This window comes from Dermacentor andersoni, chromosome 7, assembly GCF_023375885.2.
Source record: "Dermacentor andersoni chromosome 7, qqDerAnde1_hic_scaffold, whole genome shotgun sequence".
Classification (NCBI taxonomy): Eukaryota; Metazoa; Arthropoda; class Arachnida; order Ixodida; family Ixodidae; genus Dermacentor; species Dermacentor andersoni.
The window spans coordinates 51449491-51466820 of NC_092820.1; the positions used below are offsets into that span (position 1 = coordinate 51449491).

Here is a 17330-nt window from a genome sequence, read left to right on the forward strand (position 1 = left end):
ACAACGAGATCGACAGTGGCTCCTTGACCCCGACCACGATGTCCACGCAAAGTGCACTGTCGTCGATCGACTCCTTCATTGATTTTATGCATGCTAAAGGATTGCCGCCAGTGTTCGCGCAGCAGCTGGAATCCATGCACACCGCGGTCGTGAAGCTGAAGCTGCCGCAAAAGCAAGTGCAGATTTCGGACTATTTCGGCGCGCCTAATCCTTGACACGGTCATTGGCGCTAGAAATAAAGTTTGTTTTTCACGGCCTACTGTATACATCATTTATTCTTTAGAGCAAGTAGCGAATTCGAGTTCAGAGCTGCAAAGGTAAAGAGCGCAAACGCGTTTAATTTTTTTTTTTTTTTTTTGTAACTGCAGTCCAGATATAGCGATCATCGGTTATAACGATCATATTTTTCGTCTTTCTCGATATCGTTATAAGTGGACTGCACTGTACACACTATATGTAAAAAAATCCAAATTTTTCATTTAGCACGTATTCCAAAAAAATTTTACTGCAAGCACTACAGGTGGGTGTGCCAGGTTGCGGCCGCTGATGTTCCTGGCTGGTTAGCATCGTCAGCGGTCTCAGAGTCAAAATCCGACAAAAAAGCACCCTCCTCAGACTCGCTGCTGCTCAATCCATCGATAAAATCAGCTGCAGATGCAGTAAAATCACAAGATCTGCGATCTTCCAAAGTGTGAGCGCCGCTCCTGGAGATGGCCATTTTTTACATTCTACTTTGATGATCGCAAAACTTTGGCGCGCATTCAAAAATTGCCACCAGGCAGGAAAAACATGAACTGCTTAGAAAAGAAAAATATAGTTCTCCTTCACGTCTGATAGAGCAGTGTTTCTGTGAGCAGCACAGTAGGTCTCAAAAGTGGCATTTCAAATCACCGTTAGTGGGCTAACGATACTCAATGGTTGCGGTAGGGAAAGAGTTAATCCATAGTGACAATTGAAATTTGGGATACTGCATGGTGTTTGTCTAAACGTTTGGAGACAAAGTGATTGACGTTGCAAATAGCTAGTTTAAATGAGACTGCTAATTGGGCTAGTTGTAATGTTGGATTTCTGTCACGCATTTCCTTCTTTGTTTCCAGCCAGTTATGTTCATGTTAAATAATTATTGTTTTCATTTTGTGAATGCTGTGTTTTTAAAACTTTTCTGACTTCGGACATTAGGGGGTCGGCTTAGAATGGGGCCGGCCAAGATTAGAGTAAATACGGTACTTGTGTAAGCCGGCACTTCTTGCAAACTTTTTGTACAGGGTGTTAGCTTCAAACAAGGCAGGGATAGTTGCCTACTGACTGAAGCTTTGAACTGCACTCAGAGTGCTGTGCAGAATAATCCCGGGAAAAACAGCGTGAAAAGACATGACTGAGAAAAGAAGGCGACAAAACAGTGGCAACACAAAATTGAAGGTTTAAAAAAAAAAAAATTAAGTATGAAAGGCAAGACAATAAAAAAAAGGAACACTGATATTTTTTTTTTCCTCATCCGTATCTCCTCACGTTGCTTTTCACATGATGGAGCCATGTCAACTAGCCCAGCTCTTATTATTGGTGCAGGATATTGCAACCGCTAGCGGACAGATATGAACACTTACTGAGACATCCTCGTCACGCGGAGCGTTCGCAAAGGGACTTGGTCGTGGTCACGGACTCCCAGGAGTCATGTCGCATGTTTCTCAAGGGGCACGTCACTGCAGCTAGCCTCGCGATAATCCCCAAATCCTTCAACCACCATCATCGCCTACTCTGGTGCCCGGGCCACGCGGGGGTACAGGGGAACGAAAAGGCTAACGCGTCAGCTCAAAGGTTCACTAACCGAGCGACGGCGTCCTCTTCTAACCCCAACCACACACACTATCCCTCACACAATTCCACCAATTTAAATGCCAAAGACATCCTTGCTCATCAGTGTGAAGGCCACAGAAAATAACCGCCGCCTCACCCACAACTTAACGGGCAAGAGGCCGCCGATTGGCGTAAAATACAGACCGGGGTATTCCCCCATTTAAAATCGCCAAACGCCACGTATCCCACTCGTTATAGGGCCAACTGTCCTTGGTGCGGTGGCATACCTACCCTAATACATATAACCTGGGAGTGCACTAAGCACCCTCACAGGCCAAATACCAGTAACACAATGGAGCAGTGGGAGGCACAGCTCGCCCGCTCCGACCTGGCAGGACAAAAGTCCTTAATTAGCCAGGTCAGGCAGGCGGCAGAGGCCAGTGGGGCCCTGGACCGAGAGGCTCCGACCACCCCTCCTTCAAATCTTTCCCATTTCAATAAAGTTTCTATCTATCTATCTATCTATCTATCTATCTATCTATCTATCTATCTATCTATCTATCTATCTATCTATCTATCTATCGTCATTTCATGAACTCGCCTCATCAGCGCTCTCCCAAAGCTGGCAAATTGATTGGGATAGCAAATTAGCAGACAGCCGTATGAAGTAACGATAGTACTTTTATCGGCCGTATCACCTTGTAAACATTTGCTTGCTAACTAAAATATTAAGCATGGTGTCAGCGTGCACAGAAAACATGAACACATTCCGCCCAAGGACTACGGACATTTGTCAAAATGCTGGTGTGAGGAAACGCGGCAACTGCAGCGACCGAAGTGACATTCATGCTGTCTATTGCTTCAACGCAAAGTAAGCACCAAGAACACACTGCATGCACAAAGCTACGAGCCGTCGACGCAGCTAGAATTTGGCCCCAACGCGGATCGCTCTCAGGATACGGCCGTGCTACTGCGCGCAGCCGCCTATGCAGCCGCCACATGCACAGTTGCAGCCGGAGAGATATAAGACGGCCCGTTTCCTCTTCGCATGCGTCCTCTCGCGCGGGCGAGAGCGGGCCGTTATCGACACCTCCCGTCGCACGCTTTCCCACGTACATACAGCATAGGGCGCGCGGCGATGGTGTTATCGCCCTTGGACCTTATACGAAACCTCGCGGTAATGCCGACACCCACGCCGACAGTAGGAACGCGCTTGGAGTGTCCATATATTGCTATCGCAATAAATAAATAATAAACACGGAGCGCCGGATCCGCAGTTTTATCTTGAAGGCCTTAGAGAGGGAGAGAACCTACCTGCAACAGACAGCCAGAGATGGAAAGAGCGAAGCCATGCGGCGACGATCGTCACCAACATGCTCCCCTCACTAGCACTCTCCCCATTTATGATGGTGCGGAGTTCGAATTATCGGTGGCGGTGCGGATTTTAGTGTGAATTAGTGGCATGCGTTACATATTTCTTTCAATACATTGTCAGATGGACCGCGGCAGTTACTTCGAATTAGCCAAAATTTAAGATTAGCTTGTTCTGAATTAACGAGCTTTTATTGTAGTTACTTTGGATTGTACGTTTCTTCCTCACATTCTTTTTTCAAAAACGTGTGAACGAGATTCTACTGTACCTGCTCCTTTGCAGATAGTTTGTGTACTTGATGGATAGAATAGAGAAACTGTTACATGTCTCCATCTCTCCTGACACACGGGCAGTCCCGTGAGCAGTCCCTTTGACCAGGTAAGTGCAATTTCTGTATGTTGCACTATTACGGCAACACAAAATGCATATTAAGTTTTGTGTTCAGGTACGACTTAACGTGCGACTATATTATCCCCAAAGTTTAAACAAATGCCACATTGAAGCAATGAAATGGAGCGGTGATGCCATCTGCTGTCACCATTACAGTGAAAAGTGTCCTTCACCGCAGCAGTGACAGCTGTCACCGGCGTTTCACTGCTGTAGAATTTACATTTATTAGGTGGTACAGTTGAACCCACTTATAACAATATTCAGGTGCCACGAAAATCCTACTCATGTAACCGATAATTGTTGCAACCGGATTGCATGAAAAAATCAAAATAGGGGGACGGCAGAGGTGATGTGCGAAAACTGTAATGGCGGGGAGGCCAGTGCCCTTCCCCACCACCTTCCTTCATCCGACTGCTGATTGTGTTCCCTCGTTTAAGGGGGGACATGGGTTGTGGCGACCAACAATCGCGAAAAAACTCGATTTCCTTTATTGCATTTTTGGAATGTACAGCTATTATTGCATCTACATTGTTAATTTCATACCGATAACATCAGTATTTTAGCCGCAGTGGCGTCTTATACGACATGTACTAGCTGAATTTCAGGCGAAACTTGCGCTGAAATGGCACATTTTGCGAAACGCGCGCCTGCTCTTCCACGTGTGCTAGCATGCACATCTTGGTCTCATTTGAAAGAGCCTACTTTTCTCTTCAAATTCCCGCCAGAACGGGCCCCATTCAGCCATTGGCCACTTCGAAAATGCACGAAAAAAAAAAGGTACTAGAACGCCCTCCTATTCGTCACTCGGTGCACGTGACTTGAGCTTGCCTCCCAATTGGCAGAACTGCATGGCCATCGTCTGCTCCGCGTTCGGAGCCGTGCATTCAGGCGCGCCATCTTACCCCAGTGTCAGCGAGGAAGCAGCACGCGATGTCTGAAACGGAGCGCAAATTTCGAATGCGGCACAAGTTTGGTGCGAAAAAAGTGCAACGGTCGCTCATTGAAAACTTCAAAAAACGCTGCTCGACACTGCAAAATGCCCAGGACGCCACAACCTCAGCGTCCGATGCCGAAATCGTCGATGCAGCAATGGCAGGCCTAACAACCACATCGGCTGCTGCGGATACTGTGACAAGTCCGTCTGCCGCGGACCCTTTCACCAGCGCTCGCGTACGGCAAGATATGATCTACCGGCAACCCTCCGAGCTGGAGGAGGACGAAGCCAAAGCCAAAGCAAAGCTATCGGAGTTGTCTTCCGCTCCAGCGACAGAGAGGAAATGTGAGTTCATGGGTGACAGTACCGACGATGCACTTCGCCCGCCTGATGGGACTACATTAAAGTTTGTGGACTTGAGTGCCATGAACACTTCAGTAACGTTTGCAAACTGCAATTTCTGCAATGGTGATTAGAAATCGTCCGTGACGAGCAGGAATACAGACTCGCTGTGAAGCTGCGTTTTATGTGCGCAAACTGTGGAGAGATTACGTTGGTGTGGAGCTCGCCGCGTGTTCACAGTGCTGAATGAATGAAACCCTTTGCTGTGAACGTTCTGGCTACGCGTGCCATGCAGCGTAGATGGGCATCAGCTGTCGGGCTCTTCACACGAAAACGTGGCACAGCTACGTGAAGACGAAGTTAACGCCAGCGGCCAATCGCGCAGCGCGTAACATATTTACTCGCATAATAGGCGCACCCCCAGTTTGGTCGTGGAAAATCTGACTTTTTTATTTCCGCGCATAATAGGCGCACCCCGAACTTGGCACTGTGATCAGTACCGCATTTACACGATTGCAAGCCAACGCCCTCCTGCCCCTCCATCTCGGTTGAAAATTATAAAAAATAAAAAATGCACACACATTCCACAACCCAAGCTTATCAACGCATTTGCTGGACTACTAGTCTCATTAGTGTTGCTGCCGTCGCAGCTGCTGAGGGCCCACAGCACATACAACATCGCGAAAACTAGTTCTTCCATTAACTACCGACACCCCCCTCCCCGAACCGCCGCGAAGCCAGCGAGCACGACGGCCTAACGCATCCGTAGAGACAAAAAAAAGAAAACAATACACATCAACGAGCGAAAAATAGTTCTTCCATCAACTATCGATAACACCCCCCTCCCCTCCAAACCGCCGCGCGGATGTAAGCTCTTCGCTACCTTCGCTTAGGCAGCTCGGAAAGCTGGGCGACTCTCGGAGGCCGGGCGACTCGACACAAGCGACAGTGCCATCGCCATCAATGCTCTACACAGGCTGACACAGGCAAAGAAAAGACAAAACACCAGATCAGGCCCCGCACACTCTCAAGTTCAACAAATGGCCACAGAGGGCGAAAAATCAATCGAGGCGTGTTTCAGCGTAAGCGCACAAGTGGAGCTACTGTAATTTGTTCGAATACTTTAATTTGTGCTTTTTCTGCTAGGGGCGCTGAACATGCTGAATTTTTGCTTTACACAAACCATTGACATAAACAATCGAGGTGTCTAAGGATGTTTTTTTTACCTCAGGCAAATAGGCAGTTGATCTTTTTTTAATTTGATTGTTGAAGCTGCTTTTTAGTCATAGCGTCAAGGTTTTTGTACTTGATTAACCACCGACAGCCGACAGCCTATTGGTATCGATGTGTTTCCTGGCCGTTGGCGTTCGAATACTTCGGCGGTAAAACATTTTCGAAAGCAGGTTTCGTCTGCGAGTCATTACATATACTTGCTGTAAAGAGGTCTAGTCTTGGCAAAAAATAGTGCCTCATTTTGTTTAGGCGTTGATTATCATAATGAATGCGGCGGAGGTTGAGGGAGTACGCTTGAAGGTACGTTTTTATGCTGTTGATCTCCATAAGACCGTAAGTAAGCAAACCGATGTCAGAGAACACCCGATGCATCATTGTGTGTTCTCCGTCATCGCTTGTTTGCTGTACGCCTACTAATTCTTCATTTCTTCTTCAAGTGTTGTATCCTCCTTTTGTCCTTGTTCTCTTGTGCTTCACTTACAGTATGTCGTTTTGTCAGCTGTAATGCGCATTTGCAAAACCACTACATTTGATAAGACGCCGTGGTTATCATAATTTCACTACACATGTATTAAGCTGGCACATATGGTTCAGATACAAATACCTGTATGCGGACTTGCACGACGTTGATGCGGAGATTAGGATAATTATGACACCTGTAAGGAAGAGGCAGCTGACGGCCGTAAGCTATTGCGTTCTTTCCGCCAAACTACCCGGCCTGGTAGTGCTGTAACGATGCTGTATGAAAGTGACACACGGTGACAGGGAAATTATTATACTTAGCAGCCGACCGTACGTTTTGTAGCTTAGGTCTTCTTTCTTGTGCATTTGTGCTACCCTTATTAATGAGCCATTTCTTGACTATGTTCTTGACTATGTAACCGCGTTTGTGTGGATGCGTAGACGTGTGCTTTTTGTTGTACTTGTAAAATGCAAATAAAATATTTTCAAGCTTACTCAATCTTTGGTGTCGTGTGCGTTTATTCCAGTCGAGGCCATCGTGCCACCTGGAAACCGCATTCTGTCAGTAGCCCTACGCGAAATGCAACAGCTGGAGCGCGGCGGCACAACTCGTGGTAACGGCGGCGTAATAAACGAAAAACCGCTCGGGATGCCCTTAAAAGTAAGTTCAGAGTGTGCCTTAACTCAATATGACTCAGCGCTACATGTATTCTGCTGCGCCTTGATCGTGCTCCCGCCAGTTTGGTTGCTGTGTGGCAAACGTAGCGCCTACATATATATGCAGGCGCTACATTTGCCACAAAGCAACTAAACTGGCGGGAGCACGATCGAGGCGCAGCAGCCAGAAACCTAGTAAAGCCACAGAACACCTGGTGAAGCGGCCATACTGTGCAAAACCCCGTTTCCGTTTCCTGTTGTACAGCACCACCTGTGGTCGCATACTTTAGTTCACGACGCCACCGCTACGCTTATTTCCGTAGCACTGTGGAAGGTACAGTTTCCCTTCTCTAAGTTTGTATAGGTGTTCTGTGGCCACATCTCGCCATTTTGCAAGCGGCGTGCAGTTCGTGTGGTCGCGTGTTCCGCAATGGGCAAGTACGGCAGCTATACGGCTGCATTCAAACTGAAAGCTGCGCAGTATGCACTCGAGCATGGGAACCGTGCTGCAAGCAGGCATTTCAGTGTCGGAGAAACAAGCATTCGCTACTGGCGAGGTCAGCAAGAAAAACTTCAGGCCACAAAGAAGTCGCGACGGGCCTTCTGCGGTGCAAAGTCGGGAAAGTATCCGCAAGTGGAAGATCAACTAGTTCAACACATACAGGGCCTTCGACAGTACGGTTGTGTAGTGTCTCTCGACATAGTGCAGACGGAGGCGCGCAGAATTGCGCGAGCGCAGGGCATCGAAGCGAAAGACTTCAAAGCAAGCTCCGGATGGACAACACGCTTCATGCGACGCCACGGACTTACCCTGAAAAGGCGCACAACGTTGTGCCAGCGCTTGCCCTCAGCATACGAGGACAAGGTACTCGAGTTCCACCGTTTTGTCATACGGCTCCGGCAGCAAAAAAACTTCATTTTGTCATAGATAGGTAATGCAGATCAGACTCCTCTCTGTTTCGACATGCCAAGAAATACAACAGTAGAGGAAAAAGGTGCACGAAGTGTGCTTATTCGAACATCTGGCGCAGAAAAACAAAGGTGTACTGTCATGTTGGTAGTGACTGCAGATGGGCGCAAACTACCGCCTTATGTTATTTTTAAGAGAAAGACGCTCCCAAAGGGAAATTTCCCTCAAAACATCTACGTGATGGTCCAAGAGAAAGGTTGGATGTCCACGGAATTGATGGTGGACTGGGTCAAGACCGTCTGGGGCCGGCGGCCGGGCGGCCTGTTGTATCCGGCCATGCTCGTTTTAGACAGTTTTCGTGGGCACCTTGTAGAACGTGTACAAGAGAAGTTGTCAGAGCTGCGTACGGATATTGCCGTGATTCCTGGAGGCCTCACTTCCGTGCTGCAACCTTTGGACGTTTCCCTTAATAAGCCTTTTAAGGACAACGTTCGAAGGCTGTACACCAATTGGATGGCTGGAGGACAGCGTCAACTAACCCCCGGTGGCAAAATTAAGAGGCCGCCTATGGAAATGTTGTGCGAATGGATAGTGGAAACTTGGCGAGATCTCCGATGACGTCGTCAGGAAAAGTTTCAAGAAGACTGGGATCTCAAATGCACTGGATGCGAGCGAAGACGACATGCTGTGGAGCTCAGACAAGGAAGACGAGTCTCCACCTGGCGGTGATGAGGATGTTCTCTCCGACTCGGACTCTGAATAGTCTTAATAAATTTTACGTGTGTGTTCAGTCAATGTCTCTCGCCTGTTCATTAAAAGGTAAGTAGGTAGCTTTTATTTTCCCTTTTATGCTGGATTTATTGGTAAATTATGTCAGAGTAGCCATATTCCTGACATATGTTAAAATTCAGAGCACGAGAATGCGAGTTGAAAAAATTTCGTAAATTTTACCCCGCGTAATAGGCGCACCCCAAACCTCGAGCCGGATTTTCTGAAAAAAAAGTGCGCCTATTATGCGAGTAAATACGGTAATCTGACGAGCAACAGTGCGCGGTCGGTTCGCGAACTTTACGCCTAACTGAACGTGGGTCATACCGGGAACATTGTGGTGTCGTATGACGGGTCATGGATGAACCACGGTCATACATCCCATATCAGCGTCGGCACCGCAATCGAGTTGTTCAGCGAACTTGTGCTCGACTTTGTTGTATTGAGCAATTTCTGTGCTGGGTGCAAGTCAGGGCCTAAGGGCTCATTCACACCGGTGACTAGCAGTGGTCACGCGAACAAGTTGGTCGCAAAGCGATCAGTGGCAAATGGTCACAAACGGTCGCTTTTCTCGAAAAGCGTCTCTTTTGGGCCAGTCGTTCTCTGTGCAATTTTTCAGTTGCGTGACCATGGTCGAAAAACTGATAAACCAATCAGTGGCGGACCGGAAGTGATCTTTAATGTCTACATCTGCCCTCCTCCCGCGTCGCGGCAAATTCTGTGTAGATTCTTAGAGTTCCCGCTGAGAACGATAATCTCTAGGATTGCGACTTGCGGGTCGCGCTCAGCCGGGCTTGCCGGTGTGAACACCAGTCGCCTTCGGTCGCTTTTTGATCGCGAGTCGCAAATGGTCGCGCGACCTTCTAAGTCGTCGGTGTGAATGAGCCATAATGAGAGTGACCCTTCCTATGGAGCCTGGAAGAATGGCCACAAGTGTCAGAAGAACACTAATAAGAAAGCTGGGGAGATGGGGGTGGAAGCTGCCCTCATCCTTTTCAGGCGATCATTTGAGCGGCACAATCTGCGGTATACAACGGTACTTTGTGATGGGGACAGCCGCAGTTATCTCGCTTTACAATATGATGAAGTGTTACATGGGTATACCCATATAACACTGGACTGTGTGACTGTGTGAATCACGTGCAAAAGCGACAGCTTTGCACAAGTTGGTGGCAAAACACAGAGGCCCTGGAAATGAGTCTTGGTGGAAAGGGCCGCTTGACAGCAGACTTGATCTCCAAGTTAACCTCATACTATGGATGGGCTCTGAAGACCCACAAAGGAGATGTAGATGCCACTCAAAATGCATTGATGGCCACATATCACCACTCTGCATCAAACGATGATGTGGCTAATCACACTCTTTGTCCATCAGGCCCAAATTCCTGGTGCAAGCAAAATGCTGCAATGGCCGAGGGTGAGCCGGTTCCAAAACATCCTTGAAAGCTTCCTCCTCATGTGTGTCAGACTTTACGTCCCATATATGAACGTCTTTCAGACAAGAAACTGCTGCAACGTTGCCAGTGCGGTAAAACGCAAAATAACAACGAAAGCCTGCATTCGATGAACTGGGCACTGGCGCCAAAAGAACAGCATGTTCCTTTGTTCATGGTGGAGGCTGTGGTGGCAGACACAGTATTAAAGTTCAATGCAGGCAATGCAAGGGCCTCAAATGACATAATGAAAGAACTATGTCTAAATAAAGCCAGCAAAGTCGCATCCGCATGGCCGAGAATGATAGGCGTCGAATGGCAGCATCAGCCAAGAAGCGCAAAGCATCGGAAAACTTGTGCCAGTCCCTCCAAATGCGGCACACAGGGGCTGGGAGTCAGCAGGACTACATGCCTGGTGCCTACTGAGCTGTTCCAGCTGTAAATTTGTAAATAAAATAGGATTTTGCATGTTTTCTCACTTTTCTCAAAACATGTTTTTGGGTCCCTTGACCAGACTGTCGCAGTGATATCTCATGATCTAGAAGAGCTACAGCAGTAATTCTTTCTTTAGCAGAAAGCCTAATCTGCATGTTAGAAAGTGTTGAGAGCAGAAATTCTAATTTGTGTGCATGAATATTTCCATTTCATTAATTTTCTTTTGGTGTGGTAGCCTTAGGACAAGGAAAGAATTTTGATCACCTGCAGAATGGCTATTAGAATTTCATTTGAAAACTTTTTGCAGCGTTGCAGTTACTGCACATTATAGTATCCAGCTATGCAATATTTCCTTTCTGCTCAGTTTTTTTTTCCATTGTCTCCGGAAACAATAGAGTAGCAGCACTGTCAATTTCTTGAACTGATGAACCTAGGGAACTATGGAATAATTGAAATCAGCACGAACAACTAAGTAAGCTTGTTTATTTTCATCAGATTTGGCCATAGGATGCAGGAAATAATCTCCGCAACCCATGTCCCCCCCCCCCCCCCCTTAACTGCCCCCTGGGTGCTCCGATCGCACGTAACAACCGCGGCTGTCGGCGTTAAAGAATGGCCCTGCTATAACAACTGCAAAGAGAGGTGGGTCACGGGTGGCAAGTGATATGCAAGCACCGCTGAGGCATCACATTGGTGCCCCCAAAAGGGGCCTTTTAAGAATTGCAAGAAGGCTGCCTCGGCAGCCTGTCAGCTTGAGAAATCCAGAAGAAACGCCGAGGCGAGATCGCCACAAGCATCTCGCCACATATTTCTCACGGGCTTGCACAAGAAAACCTTATGTCGGTCAGCCTTGCATGCTTTAAGCAAAGCTTGTCGACATCCTTCTCCAAGGCATCCAGGTGCTCCACATAGTGCAGCGGAAGGTTCCTCACGAAAACGAAGCCCCGGAGGGACAGACTCATCTGTTGGACCTCCTCTGAGGACAATGTTGAGGCAGTCTGCCCTAACGTGTCATCGCTGCCGTCGCTATCTGATGCAAGCACGGTTGCGACGATCGCCTCATCGGTTAGAAGCGCTTAGTTTCCGAATCTACAGCCGTGCGCTTTCATTTCACTGGCAACGTCGTGCATTGCCGATGATTGGTGGGCGGATGAGCCATCTTCCGTTTCGGCGGCGAGAAACCGCATGGCCAGAAATGATTTAGACACAAACAACGAAGACCAAGGCGCGCAATTAAGCTGTTTGCAGAACTGCACTGAATGAGGAGCCAGCGAGCAATATCCGCGGGCAGCGCAGTTGGTGTGGTCCATTCGTGTTTCGGAGGGTGGGGCGGCGTAGAGCTGTGGGCGCAGCCCATTCGTGTTTGGAGGCGTGGAAGGGCAACGGTAGAGAGGGACGCAGAGATGGCTAGATAATGAGCACATGGCGGCTGTTCGAGCAGCGGCCCATTGTGCAGCGGCTCAAATTTCTCATTTTATTTTATTTTTATTTTTTGCAAGGATCTTGCATTTATCTACCTTTCGGCTCGGACACCCAGCAGCCAAACTTCATCGTTATAACCGATAATTCAGCATCGGAGCATTGTAGTAAGCGGGTTATTTCACCATGGAACGCATACAAAGTTGACGGTGCAGTAGCCTCTCATTGTTATAACCGATATGTTGTTAAAACCGGTATCATTAGGAGTGGGTTCGACTGTATTGCCATAGACGATGCACACTTTCGATTTACTGTGGATGAAACAGGTAAGTAACACACAAATGCAATCTTAAGTTGAACTTGCCGTGAAATGCCACAACTTGGGCGCATGCATGGGCGGAAGCGAGTGCTGCTAAGTGTAAATGAAAGTGACTACGAGCTTGAGTGAATGGCGATGAGTGTGAGTGCACATGAGTGCGAGTGAGCACAGAGCCTGCAGAAATATTGATGAGCGAGTGTGAGCGAGTGCCCGCTTAATCTGCCGACCTAAGCTCACACTTTTGGAACACTCTGTACAACACAATTCGGTCAAGCCCGAAAGGAAGTTTGGCGCACTGTTCTTGCCTCCGAATCACTGTCCAGGTAGTCTGGTCCAATGAGTCGAAGCAGATCCTCCTGGAAGGTAGAGCCTCCACCTGCGCTGCCTGCGCTGCTTCCAGCACTGCTTCCCCCGCCCTTGACTGACGAGGGTGACCACGACGGACCGGCTGACGACAGCGGGTGGGCGGCGCTGGCCGATCGTGGTGTGGAGGGGACAGCATGGCGAAGACTGGCCAGGGGACTGCGCATCACCTCCTCGCCGGTGGCGGTGGTAGTGGTGCCGCTGCTGCTCACAATGCGACAGCTGCGTCCAAAGAAAACACGGACTCAGCCCTGATCCCTTTTCTTGCTAACAGGCAGGCTGCTGGGCAGAACGACACAGCGGTGTTGACATCAGGTTTCAATTAGGCTGGAGGGATGGCCTTGATTGAGTGACATGTCCCATTTTACTGCCTGTGTTTGTGGTTCTGCAGTGTTTAACGAATACTTTGTGGCCAAATAAGACAAAAAGTGCCATTTCATTTCCCTTACGTCAATGTGTGGTAGACAGCTGAAAACCTGGAGTGTGGTAATGGCTCTCTGTAAACTTGTCCAGTAGACTTCTGCTGACTCGAATCGGGCAAATAAATTTTTTGTGAGAGCAATTACAGTTAAACCTCGATTTAATGAAGTCGGTGAAATCAGCAATTTTGTTTTGTTGTATAAAAATTTCGTTGCGTTGACCTTTCATCGATTTTTCTTACACGGAAAGGGGCCGCAGAATTTCCCGAATTATCGGGCAATCAAAAAAAGCTCATTTGAATGAGACAACAATTCATTTCGATGAATTTGGGAGTCGGAGACAAATGATGCAGTTTCGTGCAACATATGTTGATGATATCTTAACATCAGCGGTACGAATTAAGGGAAGCCAGCCACACTGTTGCGTGCACTCCGCTACTGCGGCTGATAGCGTCGCTTGCACTGGGACGACGCTATCAGGTAAAGTGCCGCCAGTAGGGAGCGAATGCTTTATCTGCTTTCGCACCAATGGGTCACCGAAACTCAAGATTATGCAACCTCCAATACTTTACGCGTGGGAAGACAGCTTACATGGTGCCACGCTGTCTCGCCATGCCGACTCTTTGCACACGTGGCAGATTACCTCTAAAGAAGGGTGCGCGGCTGTGTATGCGCTCAGCCATGCTTACAGCCGTGCTTAGAGCCATGCACAGCCACGGCCGAGATGCCCGCCAGAAATCGAGACGTGCGCCAAGTTATCTCCAACTCCACCCGCCCCGTCGCACACACTTGATTGTGTTTCCACGAGCTCGCGCCTCTCCCTCCCTTCCCCCTTGCTCATGCAGAAAGGCCTCACTCGTGAACCACCATCTTTCTAGTCTCACTCTCGCACACTTTCACTCGCACCTAAAGCATACAGTGCGTGGGGCATGTGATGATGTTATCGCACTAGGACTTCATACGGAACACGATGCACCTGCACTTCAGTGGTCACTCTAGTCGCGCAGTGTGCGATTTAAGAGGTGCATCTGCAAGGAACCGCTTGTAAATCAATCATTTGACCATGTATGTCCACGGAAGTTTCGATTTATTGTCTCGGCATTCCTTTTCAGCATCAGTTAAATTTCGTTACATTGAAATCGCATACACTTCATTATACATATTGAGGTTCTAAATACATGGCATTGTATGATCAAGACGTTACGATACATTGTTATATCGAGAATTTCGTTACGTTGAAGTTCGTTATATCGAGGCTTAACTGTATATGGACACTCAAGGTGTGTTCTTGCCATCAGAACACGCCTTGACTATCATCACGCTGTCATGGTATTGACGGCACATGAAAGGTTGTTTTGCAGGGTGGGTTAGACTATCTGTAGAAATATCTAATTCACTTGGAGGATGTGACCATTCCAACATACACAGAAGCACGCACACTCATACATAAAGACAGACTGTCTCACCCCAGTCGGATCTTGGGACTGTGGTTTGGGGCCCGCTCTTGTAGTCCACGGCGCGGAAGTGGGCTTCCAAGATGACTGCTGCCGCACGTCGACAGCTCGTCTGTGGGAAAGCAAACAGCACTGGCACAAACACTACAGGAAAACGAACATACAAACAGCAGATAAATTGCTAAATTGAGTGTACTCTGCAGAACTAGTACAACGAGTTGTACATCACAGATTTATTCAACTAGTGGTCGAGAGACTGACCAAACATGACAGGCACTTCGGTGCATGCCATGTTATTTTCCAAGCATGTTGCGCCACCGATGATGATGATGATGACAATTTAATCGCTTCACCTTTGAAACTGGGCGGTGACCCACATCCACTTTGCCTGCTTTAGTTAATCAAGTGTGCTACACATAATTTTCATTCGACCATTTCTGTGCGCATCTCCTTAAAATTTTTTTCCCTTCCTCAAAACTTCTTTACCTGCCTTGGACCGCTACCTAGGCCTGCAATGGACCCGGTCGCATGAATCTCTTCCCTGCCTTTCTTCCACCAGTACTCTAAACGTCTCTTGCTTATGTCGACCGCTGACCCGTTTATGCTTTCGCCCACTTAAAATCCAACCGCTTCTGGATGGTGTTCGTTACATACGGTTCTCACTGGTTGAATCGCTTCGCATTCCATTAGGCTGTGCCAAGTGGTCTCCGGATTTTTGCTGCAGCATACACGCACCTCATCTTGTTGCGAATAATTTGCTCCAGTACACTTTTGTGACTTAGGCAACCAGCTTGAGCCTCAAATAGTAAGGCACTGCTCTCTGTGTTATCGTGCAGATTTTCCCTTCTAATTTCTTCCCATTCTTGTAAATCTCCATGGTATCTTTTCTTTCCATTCTTTGCATCCAATTCACTGACTCTGTTTCTCTTACTTTCTTTCCACTGACTCCCGATTGTCTACTTAAACCTTCAATTAACCCGTACTTGTTTGCCAACTTTCTTAACCTCTTCCTCCATTCTGTATGCACGATTTTCAGGTACAGATAGTTCTGCACTTTAGCCGTCCATTTATCTTTATCCGTGCTCCCGAGTCTTTGATCAAAACTAATTTTGCTCTGCACTTCTCCGACTTACAGAGAAGCCCAACCCATGTCAGCCTGCAGTGTCTCATTTGTGGTTTTACCGTGAAGTGTGGCTTCACGGTAAAACCACAATTTCGCCGTGAATTTCACCGTGAAGTGTAGCTTCATGGCAGCGTGACACGCGCTGCCATGAAGCCACACCTCAAGTCAAGGTTCTTGGCCATTCAAGGTTCTGTTATCTCCTAGCGAACCCAACTTCCTCCTCACTCCTGCATGTTGAAGCTCCCTTTTCCCCTCTTTCATGGTCGCCCATTCTCCTTTGATTTATAGGTCGCCATTTTATGGCGACCTATCATATGTCACTCCACCAAACTCGTATGTCACCCATTCCTGCGACGCTCCCTCAGTCTACGTGAAGTGCTTTCTGATACAGCGGTGAGCCAAATCACCATTGGGATTTTGAGCTCGGTCGTGCTTGCTCCGCTTCCGTTGCCGACGCGAGGGCTTCTCCGTCCGCATCCGCTGTCGTGCGAGCGCTAGCTGCGAAGTGATCAGATTCCCGTCTGATATCATGTGACTGATTCGTCCGCGATGACGTCCGGCATGTGAATCCAGCTTTGTAAGCACTGCCAAAGAATGGGGGAGAAGAGCCGCTGGCCGAAGATACGACGTAGATGAGTCGTGCATCCGTGAATGGAGACTGTTTTTTGAAAGGTTTGAGCAGTGTTGTATGCAGTTACTTCCGCGGATTATATGCAGGGATATATTTTTTTTTTTCTTTCCGGGCTGTTGTAATTGGAGGCCAGATTATATGTTGTGGCAGGTTATAGGTGCAAAAATATGGCAACTCCTTGTGGTCTAATCCTGCCCCTTGCTGTTGTGTCCCTAGATTTAATCACTACAAAGAAGCCAGCAAATACGAATACAATGACAGTTCAAAAAGTAAATCTCCTGAAACCAACAAATATAATTCATTATCTCGAAATATCATGGCAGAGAATCAGATATAGACATTAAAAGTAAGGGACTGACAACGTCTGAAGTGTGTCTCGAGATTACAGTGCCAACAGAAAGAGCATGCCTCACAATGAAAGGAATGAGCACACTTTCCTCTCTTAAAGGGAGTGACAACCAATTTTCATGGTACCTATATTTTTAGTGCAAGAGAAAGCTTACCGGTGAGAGTGTGCAATCGCAAAATGGTAACGGGAAAAGCGCTGTGGAACTATTTTTGTCAGAATTTTTTTATCTGCAGTGATGATGACGTTCACTGGAAGCATGCTGAAAATGGCGATAGGTAAGCACGATAACGATTATACGCTGGCACTAGCGAGACAAATGACAAGAGCGACCATAACTGTGAGAAAGTATTATGTTGTTTATCAAGTTGATACTCCATAGAGTCCAACTGCTTTAGTATTTAACCAGTCAAATCGAGACCAATCGGATCGAAAATGAAACGACGCTTTTACACGTGATACGCAGTTCAGTGTGTTGCTGTAGCCATGCGTGGCATATTGAATTCTGAAGCATAGAACAAAGCAC

General features: G+C 47.7%; 1 protein-coding gene across 3 annotated transcripts in view; it reads right to left on the reverse strand.

The window, feature by feature from the left end:
- Positions 1–17330, reverse strand: part of LOC126534452 (signal-induced proliferation-associated 1-like protein 2) — a 188383-nt gene that overhangs the window by 20030 nt on the left and 151023 nt on the right. For all 3 annotated transcript variants that reach the window (XM_050181729.3, XM_055072906.2, XM_055072907.2), the window contains exons 23-24: positions 14717–14816; positions 12774–13053 (exon numbers count right to left, since the gene is read on the reverse strand). In XM_050181729.3, the coding sequence (XP_050037686.2) occupies positions 12774–13053; positions 14717–14816 (380 nt within the window). The remainder of the gene's footprint in view (positions 1–12773; positions 13054–14716; positions 14817–17330) is intronic.